This window comes from Papio anubis, chromosome 20, assembly GCF_008728515.1.
Source record: "Papio anubis isolate 15944 chromosome 20, Panubis1.0, whole genome shotgun sequence".
Taxonomy (NCBI): domain Eukaryota; kingdom Metazoa; phylum Chordata; class Mammalia; order Primates; family Cercopithecidae; genus Papio; species Papio anubis.
This window is the reverse complement of record NC_044995.1, coordinates 41798617-41823513: the sequence shown is the minus strand read 5'-3', so window position 1 is coordinate 41823513 and position 24897 is coordinate 41798617. Positions and strand designations below refer to the sequence as shown.

Here is a 24897-nt window from a genome sequence, read left to right as displayed (position 1 = left end):
GAAACCCCGTCTCTACTAAAACATGTAAAAATTAGCCAGGCTGGTGGCATGAACAGTCCCAGCTACCCCTGAGGCCAAGGCAGGAGGAATGGCATGAACCCAGGATGGGAGCCGAGATCATGCCACTGCACCCAGCCCAAGGACAGGAGATTCCACTCAAAAAGAAAGAAAGAAAGAGAGAGAGAGAGAGGAAGAAAGAAAGAAGAGAAAGAAGAGGGAGAGAGAGAGAGAAAGAAGAAGAAGAAAGAAAGAAGATAGAAAGATGAAAGAAAGAAAGAAAGAGAAAGAAAGAAAGAAAAAAAGAAAAGAAAGAAAGAAAGAGAGAGAAGGGAAGGGCGAGGGAGGGAAAGAAAGAGAGAAGGAAGGAAGGAAGGAAGGAAGGAAGGAAGGAAGGAAGGAAGGAAGGAAAGAAGGAAGGAAGGAATTTAAACCTCACAACAGCCCCATCAGATGGGTACTATTATTGCTCTTGGTTTAGAGATGAGGAAATTGAGACACAGAGAGGTTCAAGGGCTTGCCCGGAGTCACACAGCACATAAATGGCAGATTGGGTTCTGACTCAGGCTGGGTCTGTGGTCCCCATCACTAGGCTTCACTGTCACCTACTCGGGCATCTCAGGATGGGGAGGGGACTGTAACCCTAGGGTCCTGGACTACGTCATATATCGATACCGTCTCCCTTTGCCCATCCTGCCCTAGGTCCGAGTGGAGTTCCCCCACAAGGAGCCACTGTGCAGTGCGTCAAAGCCAGGAGCACCATCCCGCCAGGTGGTGGTCGTGCCCCCCACCTCCTCCAAGATAGTACCCTTTGTGCTTCTCCCTCTGGAGATAGGCAAAGTGGACGTGGAGGTCAAGGCTGTGGGCTACGGGGTCCAGGACCACGTGAAGAAGACACTCTTGGTCCGGGTAATGGGCACCCCCAACTCCCTAGCTGCTGGTGCAGACAGCGGGGCTTCCACCAGGTCCAGGCTGGGCAGGTGGGCCCAGGATCGATAAACAGGGCTCCTAGATGGGAGTGAGATGAGAGAACAGATTTGAAAGTTCAATCAGTTGGCTGGGCGTGGTGGTTCACACCCATAATCTCAGCAGCTTGGGAGGCCAAGGCGGGTGGATCACCTGAGGTCAGGAGTTCGAGACCAGCCTGGCCAACATGGTGAAACTCCATCTCTGCTAAAAATACAAAAATTAGCTGGGCATGGTGGTGCATGCCTGGAGTCCCAGCTACTCGGGAGGCTGAGGCAGGAGAATTGTTTAAACCCAGGAGGTGGAGGATGCAGTGAGCCGAGGTTGTACCACTGCACTACAGCCTGGGCGACAGAGTGAGACTCCGTCTCAAAAAAAAAAAAAAAAAAAAAAAAAAAAAGAAGAAGGAGAAAGTTTAGTCAGTGGACTGATGTGAGGGGGTCGGGTCACAAGCCCCTACTTCAGAGTTTTGGAGTCAGGTCTGGGTTCAAATCTTGTCTCTGCTGTGTGACCTTGGGCAACTTGCTTGACTTCTCTGTTCTGAGCCTCCATTTCCTTGCTTGCAGGATGAGGATAATCATCATACCCACGAATAATCAGAGAGCTGGGAAAATGACCCAGAACCAGTGTATGGCCTATCAAAAATACTTTATTAGGCTGGGCTTGGTGGCTCATGCCTGTAATCCCAGTACTTTGGGAGGCCAAGTCAGAAAGATTGCTTGAGCCCACGAGTTCAAGACCAACCTGGGCAATATTGCAATATTTCTCTCTAGAAAAAAATTTAAAAATTAGCCTGGTATTAGTAACTGGCACCTGTAGTCCCAGTTACTCAGGAAGCTGAGGGAGGATTGCTTGAGCCCATGAGATTGAGCCTGAAGCTGAGATCATGCCACTGCACTCCAGCCTGGGCAACAGAGCAAGACCCTCTCTCTAAAAAACAAACAAACAAAAGACCTTATTTACTTAACAAACACATGTTTAACACTTAAGATATAAGTGTTTAAGAATATTAACTCAGTCAGGTGTGGTGGCACCCCCATGTACTCCCAGCTATTTGGGAGGCTGGGGTGGGAGGATCATTTGAGCCTAGAAATTTGAATCCAGCCTGGGCAACCTGAAATTTTTTTTTTCTCTGAAAAAAAAAAAACAACAACTAGGTCAGGCATGGTGGCTCATGCCTGTAATCTCAGCACTTTTGGAGGCTGAAGCAGGTGAATCACTTAAGGCCAGGAGTTCAAGACCATGCCGGCCAACTTGGCAAAACGCTATCTCTACTAAAAGTACCAAAATTAGCCTGACGTGGTGGTGTGCACCTGTAATTCCAGCTACTCAGGAGGCTGAGGCATGAGAATCCCTTGAACTAGGGAGGTGGAGGCTGCAATGAGCTGAGATCATGCCACTGCCTCCAGCCTGGGTGACAGAGTGAGACCCTGTCTCAAAAAAACAAAAAAAATTAACTAATTCAGCCCTCAAAACAACCCTATGAGTGAGGGACTATTATTATCCCAAGCAGATAGAAACCCCAGGGCAGAGAGGAGGTATTGAAACTGGCCAGTAGGTGGCTCAGGCACAATCCAGCACTTTGAGGCAGAGACAGGAGGATCAGGTCCAGAGATGAGAGACCATCCCTGTAGCTGTATGAGTGGCTCCCATCTCTACTAAAAAAATGCAAAAGGCCAGAGCGTGGTGGCTCCAGGCACCACTAATCCCAGCTTGGGAGGCAGAGCCCAGGTCCGCGAGTCAGGAGATGGAGACCATCCTGGCTAGCAGTTAGAAACCCCCGTCTCTACTAAAATACAAAAAACTAGCCTTGGTGGTGTGAGCCCAGCCTGTATAGTCCCAGCTACCGAGGAAGGCTGAGGCAAGGGAAGGCCAAAGCGTGAACCCAGGGAGGCGGAGCTTGCAGTGAGGTGAGATCCAGCCACTGCGCTCAGCCTATGGTGACAGAGAAATGAGACTCCGATCTCAAAAAACAAAAACAAAAAAACAAAAAGAAAACTAGCCCCGAGTGGTAGCGGTGGTATGATCCTCAGCCACTCCCGGGGAGGGGCAGGGCGGGAGAATAATTATAAGCTCCGGGCCGGAGTTTGCAGTAAAACGAGATCCGGCCACTGCACTCCAACCTGGGCAACAGAGCGAGACTCCATCTCAAAAAAAAAAAAAAAAAAGTTGGGGGGAGGGTAACTAATTTTTCCCAAGGACACACAGCTAGGAAGCAGAAGAGTTGGGATTCGAACCCAGAAATTTGGGCTCCAGAGTCTGTGCTTATCACAGCCAAGGAATGCCTCCTCTCACCATCATTGCAATTGTCATTTTTACTGTGGTTGCTGTTTTTGCTTTTGACTTATATCCTCAACTCATCCCTCAGGCAGGGGGTCAGATCCAGCAAACGTCCTACAGCATCGTCTTGGAACCCCAAGGTTTGTGAAATCTGCAGAGGGTATGTGAGATCCTGGGGCTGTGCTAGGGAGGGGAGGAGGAAGGAGTTGGCATGAGCGGGTGTGCCCAGGTGGGGATTCCGAGCCCCAGCCCCAGGCTCTGTGCGCCCTGACTTCCCCAGCCCCAGAGCCCACTTGTCACAGAAGGTTGTGGTTCTTCAGGTCAGACCCAGACAAAACTGGTGCCAAGACAGGAGTTCTTGAACATGGTACCCGACACGGAGGCGGAAGTGTTTATCAGTGTTCAAGGTGCTGGGGGACACAGGAACGTGGGGAGGGCTGATACTGGGTCCTCTAAGGTCCACGAGGCACCAGGGCAGGAGGAGCTGGGGGTGGCCGTGTGGGGCGATCAGTGAACCATGGTGGCTTAGGCATAGGCCACTCCCAGGGTGACCCAACTCACCCACCCAACAGGTGACATCCTTGGTGAGACAATTGTGGGCAGCCTGACACCCAATGAGATTCGGCATCTGCTGCGGGTCCCCACGGGCTGCCCTGAGCAGACGCTGAGCTCCCTGACACCTGTCATCATCCTGTCCCGCTATTTGGATGCCACCCGCCAGTGGGGCAAGGTCGGGGTGGAGCACAGGGACCAAGTGATGAAGAATATTGTCAGCGGTGAGAGCTGGGACCCTCCTGGGGCCTCCATGAGGGTGCCTGGGGATCTCCCAGAGGGTGGCTGGGGCACCCCCAAGATTGGGGAAATCTTCATGGGACCCCCCCAGCCCCCGCCTCAGGCATTAACACCCAAACTGTGACTCCTTCCCCAGACTGCAACCTGGTACTAATTCCCCAAGGTCATCCCCCAGCTGTGACACACCCATGGGAATTCTTCACCTGACCCCCAGGCTTCAATCTTTTCTTTTTTTGTGTGATGTAGTCTCGCTCTGTCACCAAGGCTGGAATGCACTGGCATGATCTTGGCTCACTGCAACCTCCACCTGCCAGGTTCGAGCCATTCTCCTGCCTCAGCCTCCTGAGTAACTGGGATTACAGGTGCCCGCTACCATGCCTGGCTAATTTTTTTATTTGTATGTATTTATTTATTTATTTAGAGACGACATCTCACTCTGTCGCCCAGGCTGGAGTGCAGTGGCGCAATTTCAGGTGCCCCCCGCCACACTCGGCTAATTTTTGGATTTTTAGTGCAGATGGGGTTTTGCCATGTTGGTCAGGCTGCTCTCGAACTCCTGACCTCAGGTGATCCACCTGCCTGGGCCTCCCTAAGTGCTGGGATTACAGGTGTGAGCCACCGCGCCAGACCTCTAGGCTTCAATCTTATGTCAGACACCCTGATTTCTCCCAGCAAGCCATGCTGCGAGATGATGTTGTACTCAGGCCCTGCCCCAGGTTTCACCCCCTCAGTGCCACTGCCAGGGAACCCCAGGGAACACCCAAGCAGCAAACCCCAGAATAACCCCAGGCAGTGGCCTCTTAGTTGCACCTGTATGCTGATACTTCCCCGGGTTACAACCAAACACCCCAGGGAGTAACCAGAGATGAACACCCCTAGTAACACCCACCGAACTCTGAGTTAATTGGTCCCAGGTTTCCCTCAGACTCCAACTTTCCCTCCAGGTTTTCTCAAACGGTAATCCCACAGGTAACATCCAGATACTGTCACCCCAGTGCTCCAAGCAAACAGTAAACCTCCAGGGGAATTTCAAGTAATGAGTAGCGAGGCTCGGAATACACCTGAAAGACTGGGTGTGTTGGCTCGTGCCTGTAATCCCAGCACTTTGGGAGGCCAAGGTAGGAAGATCACTTGAGCCCAGGAGTTTGAGACCAGGCTGGGCAACATAATGAGACCCTCATCTGTACAAAAAAAAAATGTTTAAATTGGCTAGGTATGGTGGTTCCCGTTTGCAGTCTCAGCTATTCAGAAGCCTGAGTGGGAGGATTGCTTGAGCCCCATAGTTTGAGACTAGCCTGGGCAACATAGTGAGACCTCATCTTTAAAAAAAATTAGACTGGTGTAGTGGTACATGCCTGTAGTCCCAGCTACTACTTGGGAGGCTGAGGTGGGAGGATAACTTGACCAGGGAAGGTTGAGGCTGAAGTGAGCTATGATTGTACCACTGTACTCCAGCCTGGGTGACAGAGTGAGACCCGGTCTCAAAAAAATAAAAATAAATAAAAAAAGGGCAGGGCACACGCCTGTAATCCCAGCACTTTGGGAGACCGAGGCAGGTGGATCACCTGAGGTCAGGAGTTCAAGACCACCCTGGCCAACATGGTGAAACCCCATCTCTACTAAAAATACAAAAATTAGCCAGGTGTGGTGGTGCGCCCCTGTAGTCCCAGCTACTCAGGAGGCTGAGGCAGGAGAATCACTTCAACCCAGGAGGCAGAAGTTGCAGTGAGCTGAGATCGCTCCACTGTACTACAGCCTGGGTGACAGAGCAAGACTCTGTCTCAAAAAAATAAAAAGAATACACCAGAGAGGTACTCATCTAAGATCACGCCCCAAAGTAACCTCCCCTGGGTGACACAGACGCACTGATGCTCCAGGTTTACATCCAAGAAATAACCCCCAAGAAAACTCCTAGGCTGGCCGGGCACAGTGGCTCACACCTGTAATCCCAGCACTCTGGGAGGCCGACGTGAGTGGATCACCTGAGGTGAGGAGTTCCAGACCAACCTGGCCAACAAGGTGAAACCCCGTCTCTACTAAAAATACAAAAATTAGCTGGGCGTGGAGACTCATGCCTGTAATCCCAGCTACTTGGGAGGCTGAAGCTGGAAAATCGCTTGAACCCGGGAGGCGGAGGTTGCAGTAAGCCGAGATTGCACCCCTGCACTCCAGCCTGGGCAATAGAGAAATACTGTCTCAAGAAAAAAAAAAAAAGGCCGAGCGCAGTGGCTCAAGCCTGTAATCCCAGCACTTTGGGAGGCCGAGACGGGTGGATCACGAGTTCAGGAGATCGAGACCATCCTGGTTAACATGGTGAAACCCCGTCTCTACTAAAAAATACAAAAAAACTAGCCGGGTGAGGTGGTGGGTGCCTGTAGTCCCAGCTACTCGGGAGGCTGAGGCAGGAGAATGGCGTAAACCCGGGCGGCAGAGCTTGCAGCGAGCTGAGATCCGGCCACTGCATTCCAGCCTGGGAGACACAGCAAGATTCCGTCTCAAAAAAAAAAACAAAAAACAAAAAAAAACTCCCACGTAGCACCCCTCAAGTTGCCCCATCTCCCAGGTTACATGTGGACAACAATACCTATGATTTCTTCCAGTAGCAACTCCAAGGGTAGCATGCCCTGCCCCAGAGTCCCCGAGGTGAAGGTTTCCTGGGTTACACTCAGAGACAACTGCATCCTGGGTCCCTCAAAGTCATCCCTGAGCCCTGCTCCTCACTTACACCTGGGCCCTAAACACCCCTCCAAAGCACACCTGGACAACAGGTCTCCCCCTCTAGATTACCTCTATGCGTGACACCCCCACGTCACCTCCAGTCCCTGCCCGCCAGGTTATTCCTGATAACACTGACTGTCCCTCAAAGCCCTGCTCTGTTGCCTCAGGCTACACTCGGATGCTGACCCACCGGAGTTCAGACGGCACCTACCACACCTCCAAGGGGAGCCCAGGAAGCACCTGGTGAGGATGACCCTGTCTCTCCTGTCACTGCCACCCTGGAAGCCCACGGGGCCAGTCTGGGGTCTGATGACTCAGGAGCATCCACGCTGTAGAGTCTTGGGGTCTTGGGGTGTCCAGCACACGGGTCTGGGGAATTCTACACTGGCAGGCGTGGGCAGCGGCAAATGGCAGGGGTCCACCTGAAATGGTGTGGACCATGGCGTAGATTCCCCCTATCCCAGAGTCCCCTTGGCTTCCGTTCCCAGATGTCACCTTCACCCTCTCCTGACAGGCTCACAAGCTATGTGTTCCGTGTCTTTGCCCTGGCCTACTCTACAATGACGACCCAAGTGCTTAGCCTGTCCTCTCTCTGTGACATGGCCAACTGGATCATCACCAACAGGCAGGCGGAGGACGGGCACTTCCTGGAGGAGGGTCCCGTGGTCATGACATCCATGCAGGTGATCACACCCCTCCCTGCCTGGGCCATTCAAACAAATCCCAGGGACTCTGTGCGCTAAGACGGAGATTTCAGGCTCCCAATCTGTTCTTGGGCAGAATGAGAACAGGAAAGAGTTGAGGCTCGGTGCCAAGGATCACATCCCCGCCCAGGTCTAAACCACCTCACACTCTTCCTCATCCCCACATCAAGCAGTGGCCTGCCCTGTCCCTCCTCCCTCGGGCACTGAGTCCTCCCCAGCTTGCACACCCATCCCCACCGAGTCCCCTCACACCAGCATCCAGAAATGTCTTTCAAACGCAGCCTGGCAGGTCTCTCCCCTGCTCAAACACCTGCTGTAGCTCACAGCTATCTTTGTCTGTATCACCTCCTAGGCCTCGCCCCACCACTCCTTTCTCAGTATTCACACTTAACCACTCATAGGCTCCTCCAACTCTCCTCCAAAAAGTACTTTTGCTGCCTTCTCTGCAAGCAACAGGCCAAATTATTATTATTACTATTTATTATTTTGAGATAGAGTTCCACTCTGTCACTCAGACTGGAAGGTAGTGGCATGATCTCAACTCACTGCAACCTCCATCTCCTGGGTTCAGGTGAGTCTTATGCCTCAGCCACCCGAGTAGCTGAGATTACAGGGATGTGCCACCAGATCCAGCTAATTTTTACATTTTTGTTTTAGTAGATGGGGTTTCACCATGTGGTCCAGGCTGGTCTCAAACTCCTGCCCTTAAGTGGTCTGCCTGCCTCGGCCTCCCAAAGTTCTGGGATTACAGACATGAGCCTCGGCTGGAGTGCAGTAGCACGACCTCGGCTCACTGCCTCTGCCTCCTGGGTTCAGCCTATTGTTACTATTTTTAGAGATAGGATCTTGCTCTGTTGCCCAGGCTGGAATGCAGTGGCACAATCATAGCTCATTACAGCCTCAAACTTCTGAGCTCAAGAGTCCCCTTGCCTTAGCCTCCTCAGTGGCTGGGACTAAAGGTGCAAACCACCATTCCTGGCTAATTTTTTTTTTTTTTTGAGATGGAGTCTCGCTCTGTTGCCCAGGCTGGAGTGCAGTGGTGAAATCTCGGCTCACTGCAACCTCTGCCTCCTGGGTTCAAGCGATTCTCCTGCCTCAGCTTCCTGAGTAGCTGGGAGTACAGGCATGCACCACCACGCTTGGCTAATTTTTGTAGTTTTAGTAGAGACAGGGTTTTGCCATGTTGCCCAGGCTAGTCTCGAACTCCTGACCTCAGGTGATCTGCCCGCCTTTGCCTCCCAAAGTACTGAGATTACAGGCATGAGCCATCACCTCTGACCCTGACATGACCTTCTTTTTTTTTTTTTTTTTGAGACGGAGTCTTGCTCTGTCACCCAGGCTGGAGTACAGTAGCACGATCTCAGCTCACTGCAACCTCCGCCTCCTGGGTTCAAGCGATTCTTCTGCCTCAGCCTCCTAAGTAATTGGGACTGCAGGCAAGTCCACTATATCAGGCTACTTTTTGTGTTTTTAGTAGAGACAGGGTTTCACCGTATTGGCCAGGCTGGTCTCGAACTCCTGACCTCATGATCTGCCCACCTCAGCCTCCCAACATGCTGGGATTACAGGCGTGAACCACTGCACCCAGAATTTTTTTTTTTTTTTTGAAACAGAGTCTTGCTCTGTCACCCAGGCTAGAGTGAAGTGGTGAGATCTCGGCTCACTGCAACATCTGCCTCTCAGGTTCGAGAGATTTTCCTGCCTCAGCCTCCCGAGTAGCTGGGACTACAGGCTCACGTCACCACGCCTGGTTAATTTTTTGTATTTTTTAGTAGCTATGGGGTTTCACCATGTTAGTCAGGATGGTCTCCATCTCCTGACCTCATGATCCACCCGTGTCGGCCTCCCAAAGTGCTGGGATTACAGACGTGAGCCACCGCGCCTGGCCGACATGACCTTCTTATAAGGGCACCAGTTATTAGACTTAGGGTCCACCCTAATCCAGTATGATCTCTTCTTAATTTTAATTACATCCTCAAAGACCCAGTTTCCAAATAAGATCACATCTTAGGCCAAGCATGAGCCACCGTGCCCGGCTGATAGCTTTTGACTGTAGGGCAGACCCCAGGGAGGCAAACCTCTCCTTTCTGTCTTCATCCCACCTCCACCATCATCTCGCCCAGAGCTGGGTACCTGGAAACTTCTCAGGGTCAGACAGGAGAGGCTGAGGAAGGCATCTCCAAGACGCTGAGGGGATCACAGGTTGTACTCTGCATCCACAGGGTGGCTACCAAGGCTCCGAGGAGGATGTATCCCTCACAGCTCTCGTCCTGATAGCCCTGAATGAGGGAAAGGAGTTGTGCAACCAGAAGGTAGGACCCCAGAGAGGAGGGCAGGATCTGTATGGTCCTCTAGCCCCAGCATCTGGAAAGCTCCCACACCCTTATGTCCCCCTGGGTCCCTCTAACTTCTAGACTTCCTTCCTCTGATCATCTCCCTCTGGCCTCCTCCCTCTGACCCTCTAGAATTTGATGGCCAGCATCGAGAGAGCCCGTGGCTTCCTGGAGAGAAAACTTCCTGACATTCAGACAACCTTTGCCATAGCCATAACCTCCTACGCACTGGCCCTTGCCAACAGCTCCCAAGCCAACGACCGCCTGGACAGCTTTGCTAGCCCTAGTGAGTGTGGGATGCTTCTTAGTCAACCTCAGTCATGGAGTGGGGAGGGGGTGATCTCAAATCCAGCAATGTGTCATTCATCACTTAGTGTTTCCTGAGCATCCACTGTGTATCAACTCGAGCTCAGACCCTGTGAGACCAATGTGAACAACACTGATAAGTTCCCTGCCCTCAAGGGTCCCACCATCCTTGGAAGAGACAATCGGAAGACAGACAGGTCACCATATAATTCCAAACTGAGGCTGGGGGCAGTGGCTCATGCCTGTAATCCCAGTCCTTTGGGAGGCCAAGGCGGGCGGATCACCTGAGGTCAGGAGTTTGAGACCAGCCTGGCCAACATGGTGAAACACTGTCTCTACTAAACATACAAAAAAATTAGCCGGTCGTGGTGGCACATGCCTGTAGTCCCAGTTACTCAGGAGGCTGAAGCAGGAAAATCACTTGAACCCGCGAGGTGGAGCTTGCAGTGAGCCAAGATAGCGCCACTGCACTCCAGCCTGGGCAACAGAGTGGGACTCCATCTCAAAAAAAAAAAAAAAAAAAAAAATCCCATGGTTGATCCTATCTCATCCCCAAGGGTCCATATCCCATCTTCTCCATTCCACAAATTAAAGAAAGTGGAACTAGGAAAATTTGCTTGCAATGGGACTGGAGGGACCTGAAGGATTTTTTTTTTTTTTTTTTTTTTTTTTGAGACAGAGTCTTGCTCTTGTCGCCCAGGCTGGAGTGCAATGGCATGATCTCAGCTCACTGCAACCTCCACCTCCCAGGTTCAAGTGATTCTCCTGCCTCAGCCTCCTGAGTAGCTGGGATTACAGGCACCCACCAGCACACCTGGCTAATTTTTTTGTAATTTTAGTAGAAACGGGGTTTCACCATGTTGGCCAGGCTGGTCTCGAACTCCTCAGGTGATCCACCTGCCTTGGCCTCCCAAAGTTCTGAGATTACAGGTGTAAGCCACCGCGCCCAGCCAGGAACTTTTTCTGAAACTCAATTTCCCCATCAGAAAATAGATCCCGTCTCCTAAGGTCGTTCTGAAAATTGGATGTCCGTGTTTCCTCAGCAAAGAGCTTCACATAAACTAGGTGATCAAGACTGGGCACGGTGGCTCATGCCTGTAATCCCAACACTTTGGGAGGTCGAGGTGAGAGAATGGCTTGAGCCAGGAGTTCAAAACCAACCTTGACAACATAATGAGAACTCCCCCACCCCCACTCCTCCATCTCTACAAAAACAAAAATAAAGTAGGTGATCAATAAGATGGCAGATGAGAAAATTGGGCCAGATGACACAAGGAGAGGGCAGGTTACGGTGGGTGGGCCCAGCTCTGGGTGACAAGGCGGGCGTCCCTGTTTCTAGACAAAACCCACTGGCCGGTGGATGAGCAGAACCTCGGCTCCCTGTACACCATTGAGGCCACAGCCTATGCGCTCATGCAGAAGCTGGAGATGCGCCGGTACAATGAGACGCACGCCATCGCCAAATGGCTACTAGAGAAGCGGGAGCTGGGAGGAGGCTTCGGGTCCACCCAGGTGACGGGGACCCCCGGGAGGTGAGGGCCAGAGTCGCTAGCCGAGATGCTGACGCGACTAGTCCAACGCGGGAGTGTGGGTGGCTGTCCGTGGTGCTGACACGCCGGCCGATGTTTTCTCGAGTGCTGTCTGTGGTGCTGATCCACGTTCCCCCACGTTCCCCCACCTCCCCGTCCCATTCCAACACTCAGACCACGGTGGTGGCCCTTGAAGCTCTGACCCGCTTCCGCGAAGATGTCCCCTTCCAGGGCGTCCAGGATCTCCACGTCCAGGTCAGCGCCCCCAAGAAAGCCCTGAATGTGAATTGGCATATTGATCACAACAATGCCTACCAACAGCGGTCAGCAAAGGTATGTCACTAAGGGGCAGGCCAGAGTACACGCAGAGATAACACTGGAGATGAGGCAAAGCATCATGTCCCTGCTGATCTCCCACCTCAAGACACACCCCAAGATATCATAAGCGATGGAAATGTGGCTATACTGTCAATGTATTGATTCTTCTTTTCCGTCAACATTTCCCTAGCATCTACTATGCATCAAAGACTTTCCTAGGCATTGAGGTTATTTTATGAAAGATCCATGGTCCCTGCTCTTATGGTATCTAGAAGATTCCATAAGATCTAGAAGAAAATGGGCCAGGTGACGTGACTCACGCCTATAATCCCAGCACTTTGGGAGGCCGAGGTGGGTGGATCACCTGAGGTCAGGAGTTCGAGACCAGCCTGGTCAATGTAGTGAAACCCCATCTCTACTAAAAATACAAAAATTACCTGGGCATGGTGGTGCGTGCCTGTAATCCCAGCTACTCAGGAGGCTGAGGCAGGAGAATCACTTGAACTCAGGAGGAGGAGGAAGTTGTAGTTACCTGGGATTGCACCTGGGTGGCAGAGTGAGACTCCATCTCAAAACAAAAATAAAAATAAATAAAAATAAATAAATAAATGAAAAGAAATGACACCCTGGGCAACATAGCGAGACTCTATCTCTACTAAAAAAGAAAAGAAGGAAAACAACTCATCTAAGGTCATGCATTGTTTAATGGATGTCCCTGGATAAACAGTTGTCAAGATGAAGAAAGCAGAGGGAGAGGAAGAGTGTTTCTTTTTGTTGTTGTTGTTGTTGTGGTTGTTGTTGTTGTTGTTGTTGTCGAGACAGAGTCTCACTCAGTCACCCAGGCTGGAGTGCAGTGGCATGATCTTGCCTCACTGAAACCTCCATCTCCTGTGTCAGCCTCCCCAGTAGCTGAGATTACAGGCATGCACCATTCAGCTAATTTTTGTAGTTTTAGTAGAAATGGAGTTTCACCATGGTGGCCACACTGGTCTCAAAATCCTAGCCTCATGTGACCCACCTGCCTCGGCCTCCCAAATTGCTGGGATTACAGGCATGAGCCACCACGCCCAGCTAAGGAAGACTGTTTCTGACATAGGGAACAGCATAGAGTGGAGACCCGGAGCCACTCAGGCACAGGAATGGTCAGAAGGGAGAACAGCAAATAAAGCAGGCTATTAGGAGGCTTGAAGGCTGGCAGAGCTCAGCAGAGGGCTGGGAGGCCATGGCAAGAATTAGGACTTGATCCTATAGGCAATAAGATTTGATCTTATAGGCAATGAGATTGGAGTGACTGGCTGTGATTTTTTTCTTTCTTTTTCTTTTTTTTTCTTTTTTTTCCTTTTTTTTTTTTTTTGTTATTTTTTGTTTTTTAGAGACAGGGTCCTACTCTGTTGCCCAGGCTGGAGTGCAGTGACACAAACATAGTTCATGGTGGACTCGAATTCCTGGGCTCGAGCAATCCTCCTGCTTTAGCCTCCTGAGTAGCTGGGACTAGACATGCACCAGCATGTCCGACTTAATTTTCAATTTTTTTTGTAGAGATGGGGTCTAGCTAAATTGTCCAGGTATGTTTTGAACTCCTGGGCTCAAGCAATCCTCCCCCTTTGGCTTCCCACATTGCTGGGATTACAGGCATGCCATTATGTTTGGTTTGGCTGTGAATTTTTAAAATTTTATTCTGGCTGATGCAAGAAGACTATAATGAGGAAAACAAGAGTAGCTGCAGATGAAGGTAGAGATTAGACTGGTGGTTGCCAGAGGATAGGAAGTGCACGGAGAAAGGGAGGGATGAAAAGAAGTTGATTAATGGGTATAAGCATATGGTTCGATAGAAGAAATAAGACCGAGTGTTTGATAGATTCGTACGGTGACTATAGTTTACAATAATCTATTGCATATTTCAAAATAGCTGGAAGAAAAGAATTAGCATAATTTTAGCATAAAGAAAAGACAAATATTTAAGGTGATGGTGATGGATATCTGAGGTACACTGATCTGATCTTTACATATTATATGAGTGCATTACATTATCACAGGTACCTTGAAACTATGTACATCCATTATGCATCAATTTTTTTTTTTGAGATGGAGTCTCACTCTGTTGCCCAGGCTGGAGTGCAGTGGCACAGTCTCAGTTCACTGCAGGCTCTGCTTCCTGGGGTCAAGTGATTCTCCTGCCTCAGCCTCCTGAGTAGCTGGGATTACAGGCACCTGCCACCACCCTCAGCTAATTTTTGTATTTTTTAGTAGAGACGGGGTTTCACCATGTTGGCCAGGCTGCTTGAACTCCTGACCTCAGATGATCCACCTGCCTCGGCCTCCCAAAGTGCTGGGATTACAGGCATGAGCCACTGCACCCAGCTCATTATGCTTCAATTTTAAAAGACAAAGAAAAATAAAGAGAGGTGCAGAGGTGCCAGTGAGAAGGGGCTCATGGGAGCTCCGCACACAGAGAAACTTGGAAATGCTCCAAAGAGAACAGATTCCAGGGATGCACATTAGGACACAGCCTGAGCTGAGGCGTGCAGATAATCTGAGGTCAGGAGTTCAAGACCAGCCTGGCCAACATGGTGAAACCCATCTCTACTAAAAATATCAAAATTAGCTGGGCGTGACAGCACAAGCCTGTAGTCCCAACTACTCGGAAGGCTGAGGAAGGAGAATCACTTGAACCCAGGAGGCAGAAGTTGCAGTGAGCCGGGATCATGCCACTGTACTCCAGCCTAGGCAACAAAGCGAGTCTCTGTCTCAAAAAAAAAAAAAAAAAAAAAAAGACACAGCCTTAGGCTGGACTTTGTGGCTCATGCTTGTAATCCTAACACTCTGGGAGTCCAAGGTGGGTGGATCACTTGAGGTCAGGAGTTCAAGACCAGCATGGGCAACATAGTTAGATCCTGTCACTACAAAAAAATACAAAAAACAAAAACAAAAACAAAAAAACCAGCTACTTTGGAGGCTAAGACAGGAGGATCGCTTGAGACCAGGAGGCAGAGGCGCACCGAGGTGAGCCGAGGTCGCACCACTGCACTCCAGCCTGGGCTACAGACTGAGACCTGGTCTCAAAAACAAACAAACAAACAAACAAAACAGGCTGAATGAGCAGTTCCAGTTGATCTATGATAGTGTAGACACCACAAATGATCTCTGAAGAGGAAAAAGCAAAACCATCTGCGTGGAGAGAGATGGAAAATGAATCACCAGGTCCCAGGTTAGGGAATAACTGAGGCCCTGGTGAGTGTGTAGACCTCACATCCCCCTACACTTGACCCTCACTTTGCTGCTTCCTCCATCCTTAAATCTTCCTCTTTGTTCTCTTCAGTTCCTTGCCCAGGATGACCTAGAGATCAAAGCCAGTGGCAACGGGAGAGGCACCATATCGGTAGGTTTTGTATTCAACTGTATTAGTCTGTTCAGGCTGCTACAGCAAAATAGACTGGGTGGCTTATAAACAACAGAAATTGGCCCAGCATGGTGGCTCATGCCTGCAATCCCAGCATTTTGAGAGGCCCAGGCGGGAGAATCGCTTGAGTCCAGGAGTTCAAGATGCACTGGGGCAACAGAGTGAGACTCTGTCTCTACAAAAAATTGAAAAATTAGCTGGGCATGATGGCACATGTCTATAGTCACAGCTACTCAAGAGGCTGAGGTGGAAGGATTGCTTGAGCCCAGGAGGTAGAAGTTGCAGTGAGTCGTGATCAAGACTTTGCATTCTCCCCTAAATGATAAAGTAAGATTCTATCTCAAAGGAAGGAAGGAAGAGAAAGAGAAGAAAGAAAAGAAAGGAAAGCAAGAAAGCAAGAAAGAAAGGCCAGGTGCAGTGGCTTGACTGGGCACAGTGGCTCACGCCTGTAATCCCAGCAGTTTGCGAGGCCGAAGGGGGAGGATCACCTAAGGTCAGGAGTTCGAGACTAGCCTGGTCAATGTGGTGAAACCCTGTCTCTATAAAAATTACGAAAGTTAACCAAGCATGGTAGTGGGCACCTGTAGTACCAGCTACTCAGGAGGCTGAGGCAGGAGAATCAGTTGAACACAGGAGGCAGAGTTTGCAGTGAGCCAAGATTGAGCCATTGCACCCCAGTCTGGGTGACTAGAGCAAAACTCTGTCAGAAAGAAAGAAGAAAGCAAAGAAAGAAAGAGAGAGAGAGGAGGAGGAGGAGGAGAAGAAGAAGAAGGAGGAGGAGGAGGAGGAGGAAGGAAGGAAGGAAGAAAGAAAGGAAGAAAGACACACAAGTAAGAAAGGGGAAAGAAAGAGAGAGAGGGAGAAATTTATTGCTCACAGTTCTGGAAGATGGGAAGTCCAATATCAAGGCAAGGTACACTCTCTGTTTCAGGCCGGGCATGGTGGCTCACGCCTGTAATCCCATCACTTTGGGAGGCCAAGGCAGGCAGATCACAAGATCAGGAGATCGAGACCATCCTGGCTAACAGGGTGAAACCCCGTCTCTACTAAAAATACAAAAAATTAGCCGGGCGTGGAGGTGTGCACCTATATTCCCAGCTGCTGGGGAGACTGAGGCAGGAGAATGGTGTGAACCTGGGAGGCAGAGCTTGCACTAAGCCGAGATCGCGCCACTGCACTCCAGCCTGGGCGACAGAGTAAGACTCTGTGTCAAAATAAATAAATAAATAAATAAATAAATAAATAAATAAATAAATAATATATTATACGAATATTATTATTTATTTATAACCTAAATAAATAAATATAGGCCAGTCGGTGTGATTCATGCCTGCAATCCCAGCACTTTGGGAGGCTGAGTGCTGGGATGACGTCCATGATTTTTTTTTTTTTTTTTTGAGATGGAGTCTCGCTCTGTCACCCAGGCTGGAGTGCAGTGGCGCGATCTCGGCTCACTGCAATCTCTGCCTCCCAGGTTCAAGTGATTCTCTTGCCTCAGCTTCCTGAGTAGCTGGGACTACAGGTGCACAGCAGCATGCCCGGCAAATTTTTTGTATTTTTAGTAGAGACGGGGTTTCACCATATTGGCCAGGCTGGTCTCAAACTCCTGACCTGAAGTAATCTGACCGCCTTGGCCTCCCAAAGTGCTGGGATTACAGGCATGAGCCACCATGCCCGGCCTGACATCCATGACCTCTTCCAGCCCCATGACATATGCCTGGGGCTGTAATCCAGCAGTTTGGGACATACGACAGCTCTTTTGTTCACCAAAAGGTCGTCTGGTGTCGTGTTCCAGACAGTGGAGTCATGGCTGAATCTCTGCCTTTGTTATGTGACCCTGAGCAAGTCATACCTTTCTTCAAGCCTCTGTGAATGGGTTAAAATTAAATAAAATTCAAAATTCAGTTTCTCCATCGAACTAGCCACGTTTCAAGTGTTCGGTAGCCACGTGTGGCTAATGGCTGCCACATTGGACAATGCCAAATGGGACTATTTCCGTTACTGCATAAAGTTCTTTTACACAGAGCTGGTCTAGACTCCAGACACTGCTCTGGCCACTGCACCTAGGAATTGATGGGGTCGGGGGAGGGGGGCGATCTGGCAGTAAATTCCCCACATGGCCAGAGACTTGGGAAGTCAAGGATTGGGGTGCAGAGGAAAGGCAGTGCGTGGGGAAGGGCTCTGACAGCCCCCTTTCCTGGCCTGGCAGATCCTGACCATGTACCACAAGTCCCCAGAGTCCTGGGAGGACAACTGCAACCTGTACCACCTGAATGTGACTCTCCACAGTGTCTTAGAAGGTAAGCCTGGTGTGGCTACAGGAGGAGCAAGCGTAGAGTTTTAGGAGAAGAAGTTGGAAAGGTGATAGGGGAAGATGGTGTAGGGACTTGTTAGCCACAGTGAGGACTTTGGCTTTTGTTCTGAGTAAGGTGGGGCATGGAAGGTTCCAAACAGAGGAGGGACGTGACCTAGCACAGGTTTGCACAGGCTCCCTCTGATCTGACCACTCTAGAAGGTGAGGGTGGGAGCCAGGTGACCAGGAAGGACGTGACTGCATTGGTCCTGCAGGAGATGACAGAGGCCAAGCCAGATTAGGGACTCTGGAGACTATCAGGTATTAGTGGGCCAGGTACAGTGGCTCATGCCTGCTATTCCAACACTTTGGGAGGCTGAGGCAGGAGGATCGCTTGAGCTCAGGAATTCAAGACCAGCCCGGGTAGCATAGTGAGACCCCATCTCTACAAAAAATTAGCTGGGCATGGTGATGCATGCCTGTGGTTCCAGCTACTCAGGAAGTTGAGGTGGGAAGATCACTTGAGCCCAGGAGGTGGAGGGTGCAGTGAACCATGATTGCGCCATTGCACTCTAGCCTGGGCAACAGAGTGAGACCCTCTTTCAAAAGAAAAAAAAAAACAGAGAAATAGTTGGATTCCACAGTTCCCAGCCTGGGGCACCAAGAAGGAGAGAGGACTATTGGGAGCTCACTGTGGGAGTAAGAGGAACAACCCTCACCAGTCCCATGAATTTTAGGGACTAAACATCGCCAAGGTTTTGGTTTTTGCTTGATTTCTTAATAATAATAACAATAATAATAATAGTTACAAAGCACCGATCAGGCATCATGCTGAGGGCTTTACTTGTATTAACTTATTTAATCCTCACAACAACCCTGTTGGGTTGGGAATATTATGATGCCCCCTTATGGATGAGTAAACTGAAGCACAGAGAAGTTAAGCAACTTGCTCAAAGTCACACAGCAGAGGCAGGATTTGAATCCAAGAAGCTGGCTCCAGAGACTGTGTACTTGGTCACTGTGCTCCCCAGCCTCTAAACTGCTGCCTTCTCTCTGCAGAAAATAAAAAGGGAGACGAGACTTTTCGGCTCAGGATGGAAACAAGGTCAGGGCACCAGGATCTTGAACTGGGTGGGAGGAAGCTCTCACTTTCTGGTATCCAGATTCCTTAGCGGCCTTCCTTGTGTACTGAGTGGACAGTGGGAACCAGCCAAGCTTGCCTCGCCATGTCTGTCCCCCATTCTGTCCCTGCCTCCTGCCATGTCTGCATGTCCTCAGATGACCGACAGGCTCTACCTCAGCTGACATGCTCCGTGACTCAGATGCCCGGAGCTGGCTCCAAGCCCTGAAGCTCTCCCTGTGGTTCTCATTTTCTCCAGACACCCCAGCCCCCACCCCAGTCCTGCCCTGTCCATACCTTCCTTGCCCAAGTTTGCTTCAGATAGAAACATTATTGGGCACCTACTCTGTGCCAGGCCCTGTTCTTGGAGCCAAGGACCCAGCTATGAGCAAGGCAGCCTCTCCCTGCCCTGGCGAAGCCCACAGTCTATCAGGAGAGACAGACAATCATCAAATTATCATACAGAACCAATATGAAATGGCAAATGTGATTTCATGTGACAAAGGAGAGGTTTACAGAGCCATGGGAGGCAAATCAGAGAATGATCTGGGCCTGGCGTGGTGGCTCGTGCCTGTAATCCCAGCACTTTGGGAAGCCGAGAGGATCACTTGACCCCAGGAGTTTGAGGCCAGCCAGGGCAACACAGCAAGACCTCATCTCTTAAAAATAAATAAATAAATGAATAAATAAATAAATAATAAAAATTTAAACATTAGCTAGGGGTGGGGGTGCATGTCTATAGTCTCAGCTACTCATGAGCCTGAGACAGGAGGATCACTTGAGCCCAGGAAGCTGAGGCTACAGTGAGCCATGATTGAACCACTGCACTCCAGCCTGGGTGACCCTGTCTTAAAAAAAAAAAAAGAATGATCTGGTGTGTGGGGTGTAGGTTGGGGAAGGCTTCCCAGAGGGAAGATACATCCCAGAGGGAGTGATACATCAGCTGAGATGGAAAACACGAGAGGTGTTTCACGATGAAGAGTCAGGAGGGAAGATTCCAGGCTGAGTGAACAGCATGTGCAAAGGCCCGATGGCAGGAGAGGGAACAAGGCTAACCGTGATCAAATGGAGGCCGAGGTGGGAAGAGGTGACGTGGAAGGATGTCAGGATTGAGGCAAGGCATTTGGTCATTGAAGCAAGGAGGCGAGGTAGTCAGATTTCTGCTTGCTAAAACTCTGTGTTGTGAGTGGCAAAGGGGACATGCGGAGACCTGGGAGGAGGCTACTGCACTAGTCCAAGCCAGAGACAATAGCAGTGGAGAGGATGGAGAGAGAGACGGGAGGACAGTGGGGGAAGACTGAGGCTGTGAACTTCCAGGTTCCAGAACAATCGAGAGGCCACAATGACCATCATGGAGGTCTCCCTGCTCACTGGCTTCTACCCCAACCAGGATGACCTCAAACAGGTAACGCAGACCCCACCTACAGGCTTCCTGAGCAACCTTTCCATACTTCCCACATGGATGCAGGGCAGTGTCTACTCAAATCAAGGTTCCTGGGTTAATGCCCCATCTTCACTTCTGGATGACTCCCTGCATGGCCTCAACCAAATCTTTTCCCTGCTTGGGCCTCAGTTTCCTCTACCATGAGGTTGACTGGACAAAGGCTGGAGCTCTAGGGCTAGGGGCCTTGGAGGCTGTCAGCCACCCTCCAGTCTCCACCCTCTGCCCCAGCTCACGAGTGATGTGGAGAGGTACGCCTTTCAGTACGAAACCAAGACAAGTACCAGCGACAGCACCGTTGTCCTCTACCTGGAAAAGGTGAGAGGGGTTGGGTGCCCTCTGCCAGAGATGTGTGGGCACCCCGGGGGCTGGAGAATCCAAAGTCGGTCCCCTGGGTGGGTTTTGCAGAGAGCCAGGCCCTCTGCGGTCAGCCCCTCCGGTTGCGATTCCTGTGGTCAAGGTCACATGGTCCCTGGTCATGGCCAATGCCAACAGCCAAGGCCTCGTAGTCAGTGCCACGAGGTCAGTGCCCCACGGTCAGTGGCCCTGGCAGGCTCAGACAGGACTCTGTTCTCTCCAGCTCTCCCATGAGAAAAACACAGTGCTGGGCTTTCGGGTTCACAGGATGCTACAGGCGGAGTTCCTGCAGGCCGCCCTGGTCACTATCTACGACTACTACGAGCCTTGTAAGGAGGGGCCCCGTGCATGGGGATGAGGCCTGCAAAGGACAGGGCCAGGTGCCAGGCGATGAGAGACTGGGAATTGCCAAAAGGGGGCTGGGTCTGGGTGGACATAAGGGGCGTGGTCTTATTGGAGTGACCTTCGTGGGCGGGGACGGGAAGGAGACGGGGCGAAGTTGAAAGGGGACTGGGCGTGGCCTGCTGGGAATGGGTGGGGAAGGGGCAGGCTCTTTTGAGTGGGCGTGGCCTGTCGACAGAGGTGGCTGGCCAGGGCCCTTCAAAGTGAGGTTTGCAGTGGGCAGGGCCAGGAAGAGGGGAAGGTCTGGGAGGACCTGGAAAGCACAGCCCAGTGACAAGGAGAGGCAGGAAGGAGCCTGGACTTTGGAGGATGGGGAAGACAAGGCCAGGGCCCAGAGCAGGTGAAGACCAGGCCAGGTAGGCACTGAACCCCCAGGAACACTGGCCCAAGACAACGCACCCCCCTCAACCCCTGCACCCTCCATTCACAGCCCGGAGGTGCAGCACTTTCTACAACCTGCCTACAGAGCAATCTTCCCTGCGAAAGATCTGCCACAAAGACGTCTGTAGATGTGCAGAGGGTGAGATGTGCCGAGGGTGGGCCCCATGCCGCCAGGCTGAGGCTGCCAGGTTGTGGGGGGTGGATCCAGGAGCCCTTCAAGCCTCCTCCTGGCTATAGTCTGGCCTGAGTTTAGACAGAAAGAGAAAGAGACAGAGACAAAGAGAGACAGAAAGAAGGCACAGAGAGACAAAGCTTGTCACACACACACTCGCACTGCCAAGGATCAAATGACATGGAGACAGAGGGAAAGACACAAAGAGACGACAACAGGAGAAATAGACAAGAAAGTGAGCAAAAAGAGAGACAGACGCTGGGCATGGTGGCTTACGCCTGTAATCCCAGCACTTTGGGAGAGGATGGCTTGAGGCCAGGAGTTCCAGATCAGCCTGCGCAACAGAGTGAGACCTCATCTGTACAAAAAAATTAAAAAAAAAAAAAAATTAGCCAGGAGTGGTGGTAAGTACCTGTAGCCCCAGCTACTTGGGCGGCTGAGGCAGGAGAATCACTTGAGCCCAGGAGTTGGAGGCTGTAGTGAGCTATGCTGTGCCACTGCACTCTGGCCAGGGTGATACAACAAGACCTTCTCTCAAAAATAAATTTTAAAAAGACGGGCTCAGTGGCTTACACCTGTAATCCCAGCATTTTGGGAGCCAAGGTGGGTGGATCACTTCAGGTCAGGAGTTCAAGACCGGCCTGGTCAACATGGTGAAATTCCATCTCTACTGAAAATACAAAACTTAGCTAAGCGTTGTGGTGCATGTCTGTAGTCCCAGCTACTTGGGAGACCGAGGCACGAGAATCGCTTGAACCTGGGAGGTGGAGGTTGCAGTAAGCTGAGATCATAACACTGCATTCCAGCCTGGGCAACAGAGCGAGACTCTGTCTCAAAAAAATAAATAAATAAATAGGTCAAGTACGATGGCTCACACCTGCTGTCCCAACACTTTGGGAGGCCAAAGTGAGAGGATTGCTTCGGCCTAGGAATTTGAGACCAGTCGGGGCAACATAGTGAGACTCTTCATCTCTTAAAAAATAATAATAATGGCCGGGCGCGGTGGCTCAAGCCTGTAATCCCAGCACTTTGGGAGGCCGAGACGGGCGGATCACGAGGTCAGGAGTTCGAGACCATCCTGGCTAACACGGTGAAACCCCGTCTCTACTAAAAAATACAAAAAAAACTAGCCGGGCGAGGTGGTGGGCGCCTGTAGTCCCAGCTACTCGGGAGGCTGAGGCAGGAGAATGGCGTAAAAACCCGGGAGGCGGAGCTTGCAATGAGCTGAGATCCGGCCACTGCACTCCAGCCTGGGCGACACAGCGAGACTCCGTCTCAAAAAAAAAAAAAATAAAAAAAAATAATAATAATGAGAGCGAGAGAAGGAAAAGAAAGGAAGGAGGAAGAAAAAGAAAAAGAAAGAGAGAGAGAGACAGAGAGAGAGCCCCACAGACTAGAAGGGCCAGATCCAGAGACCCAGGCCTGGGGGCTGAAGGGAGGGAGGGTGGGGGGTTAATGGGAGGAAGTCCCCTGTCCCAGTGCAGCCAGAGCAGCCGCCCACCTGATCCTGCAGGACAGTGCCCATCCCTGCAGAAGCCCAGTGGCCAACTGAGGCAGGAGGAGCTCCAGACAACAGCATGTGAGGCAGGTGTGGATTTTGGTGAGTGTGGGGAGCCACAGGGGACAGGCAGAGCCCACTTGCAGGCCGAATGCCAACACGACACCCTTCTGCCCTCCCCGTTCCCCAGTGTACAAGACAAAGCTGGAATCTGTGGAGGTCTCTGCCTCCAACCCTTACGTCTATTACAACATGCAGCTTGAAGACATCATTAAGAGTGGTATGTCCCAGGTGACAAAGGAAGAATCCCAGTGTGGGGTCACCCTGTGGGCCTACCCTGGGGGTCCCATTGTGTGGGAGGGTCAGACTTATGTGTGCGCACACACTGGGTTTTCTCCAGGCACAGATCCTGCCACACCCCTTGCCATGAAGAAATTCATCTCCCACGCCACCTGCCACGACTCCCTGGGGTTGCAAGAACAGGAATCGTACCTTATCATGGGCCAGACGTCAGACCTGTGGAGAATCAAATCTGAGTGCGTGAGGGGCTCCACCTGTCCTGGGAACTCAAGCCTGGGCCCTCTTCCTTACCCTCAACCCAGCCCTCAGTTCCACAGTTTTTGCTGGAGGTTCCAAGTGATTCTCCTGCCTCAGCCTCCCAAGTAGTAGCTGGGACTACAGGCGTGCGCCACCACGCCTGGCTAGTTTTTGTATTTTTAGTAGAGACGGTGTTTCATCATGTTGGCCAGGCTGGTCTCGAACTCCTGGCCTCAAGTGATCCGCCCACCTCGGCCTCCCAAAATCCTGGGGTTATGGCCATGAGCCACTGCACCCGGTCAGGGAAGCATTTACTAATTCCCAGTGATTCGGACTAAGAGGGTGGAAGACCAGAGAGGGCCTTCGGGCGGGGACACTACAGGCTAAGGCTCTGGCAGGCTGTCAGACAGGGCAGGGCAGGGAGGTTGCCATATCCCCAGGGTCACCAGGCCCTCCTCACCTTCTTGCTTCTTGTAACCCACAGTTACAGCTACGTTCTGGGCAGGGAGACGTTCCTCATGCTTTGGCCAGCAGATGGAGATGCCAGCAAGAAAGAATTGCGGAAGCAACTGGACGAATTTTCGGAATATATGCGCACCCATGGCTGCGAGTCCTGAGCCTCCTCTGCTTTCAGGGAGGTGTCACCAGGCAGCTCTGGGCCATTGGGTTTAACCCCAAATAAAGAGCACAGGATATCACACCCAAACTCTGGACACTTGTCCCTGTTGCACCTTTCACCAGGGGACCTGCACAACCTGCTCTGGCATGACGTGGACCTGTCTCCTCCCTCCTCCCCCGCTACTTGGGTGGCTGAGGTGGGAGGCTCACTCCAGCCCAGGAGTTGGAGCATAGCTCACTACATTTGGCTCCATTCTGACCACACTGGCCTCCTTTGTATCCTTCCAGCATCCACCTCCGTGGGGAGATGATTCCCAGCTCTGGGCTTTTGCACCCACCATTCCTCTCCCAGGTGCACCCCTCCCCCTAAAGTCGGCTTAGCTTGAATCGTTCCCTTTTCTGGGCTCTGTTTAATTGTCACCTCTGGCATGGTGGCTCATGCCTGTAATCCCAGCACTTTGGGAGGCCGAGGTGGGTGGATGTTAAATGGGTGTTTTCCCTGCCCCACAATGTCAGCTCCTTAAAGTCGGAGTTGTATCTGTCTTATTCGCTGTGGTATTCCCTGTTTTTACAGCAGGAGCTGGAACTCAGTAGGTGCTCAGGAAATGAGTGTTGACTCAGTGAATAGACGGATGGATGAATGAGTCAGTGAATAAATGGATGGCTGAGTTTGGTGCCCACATTCTGAGCTTGGCCCTAATGGTTCACTTGCTGTGTAACTTCAAGCAGCTTATA

At 51.2% G+C, this 24897-nt stretch overlaps 1 protein-coding gene across 8 annotated transcripts in view; it reads left to right on the top strand.

The window, feature by feature from the left end:
- Nucleotides 1-24704, top strand: part of LOC101019270 (complement C3-like) — a 36358-nt gene extending 11654 nt beyond the window's left edge. For 2 of the 8 annotated variants that reach the window (XM_031659942.1, XM_031659947.1), the window contains 21 exons: nt 700-906; nt 3332-3383; nt 3564-3650; nt 3816-4019; nt 6921-6996; nt 7268-7436; nt 9680-9769; nt 9923-10076; nt 11436-11608; nt 11800-11958; nt 15263-15322; nt 17553-17643; nt 18696-18741; nt 20074-20161; nt 20429-20515; nt 20778-20883; nt 21387-21476; nt 23023-23109; nt 23198-23287; nt 23408-23543; nt 24029-24704. In XM_031659942.1, coding sequence (XP_031515802.1) covers nt 700-906; nt 3332-3383; nt 3564-3650; nt 3816-4019; nt 6921-6996; nt 7268-7436; nt 9680-9769; nt 9923-10076; nt 11436-11608; nt 11800-11958; nt 15263-15322; nt 17553-17643; nt 18696-18741; nt 20074-20161; nt 20429-20515; nt 20778-20883; nt 21387-21476; nt 23023-23109; nt 23198-23287; nt 23408-23543; nt 24029-24161 — 2385 coding nt within the window. In that variant the 3' untranslated portion in view covers nt 24162-24704. Of the gene's footprint in view, nt 1-699; nt 907-3331; nt 3384-3563; nt 3651-3815; nt 4020-6920; nt 6997-7267; nt 7437-9679; nt 9770-9922; nt 10077-11435; nt 11609-11799; nt 11959-15262; nt 15323-17552; nt 17644-18695; nt 18742-20073; nt 20162-20428; nt 20516-20777; nt 20884-21386; nt 21477-23022; nt 23110-23197; nt 23299-23407; nt 23544-24028 lie in introns of those variants that run through there. The other 6 variants (XR_004180387.1, XM_031659943.1, XR_004180388.1 and 3 more) reach the window with 6 other exon arrangements.
- Nucleotides 24705-24897: the final 193 nt, after the last annotated feature.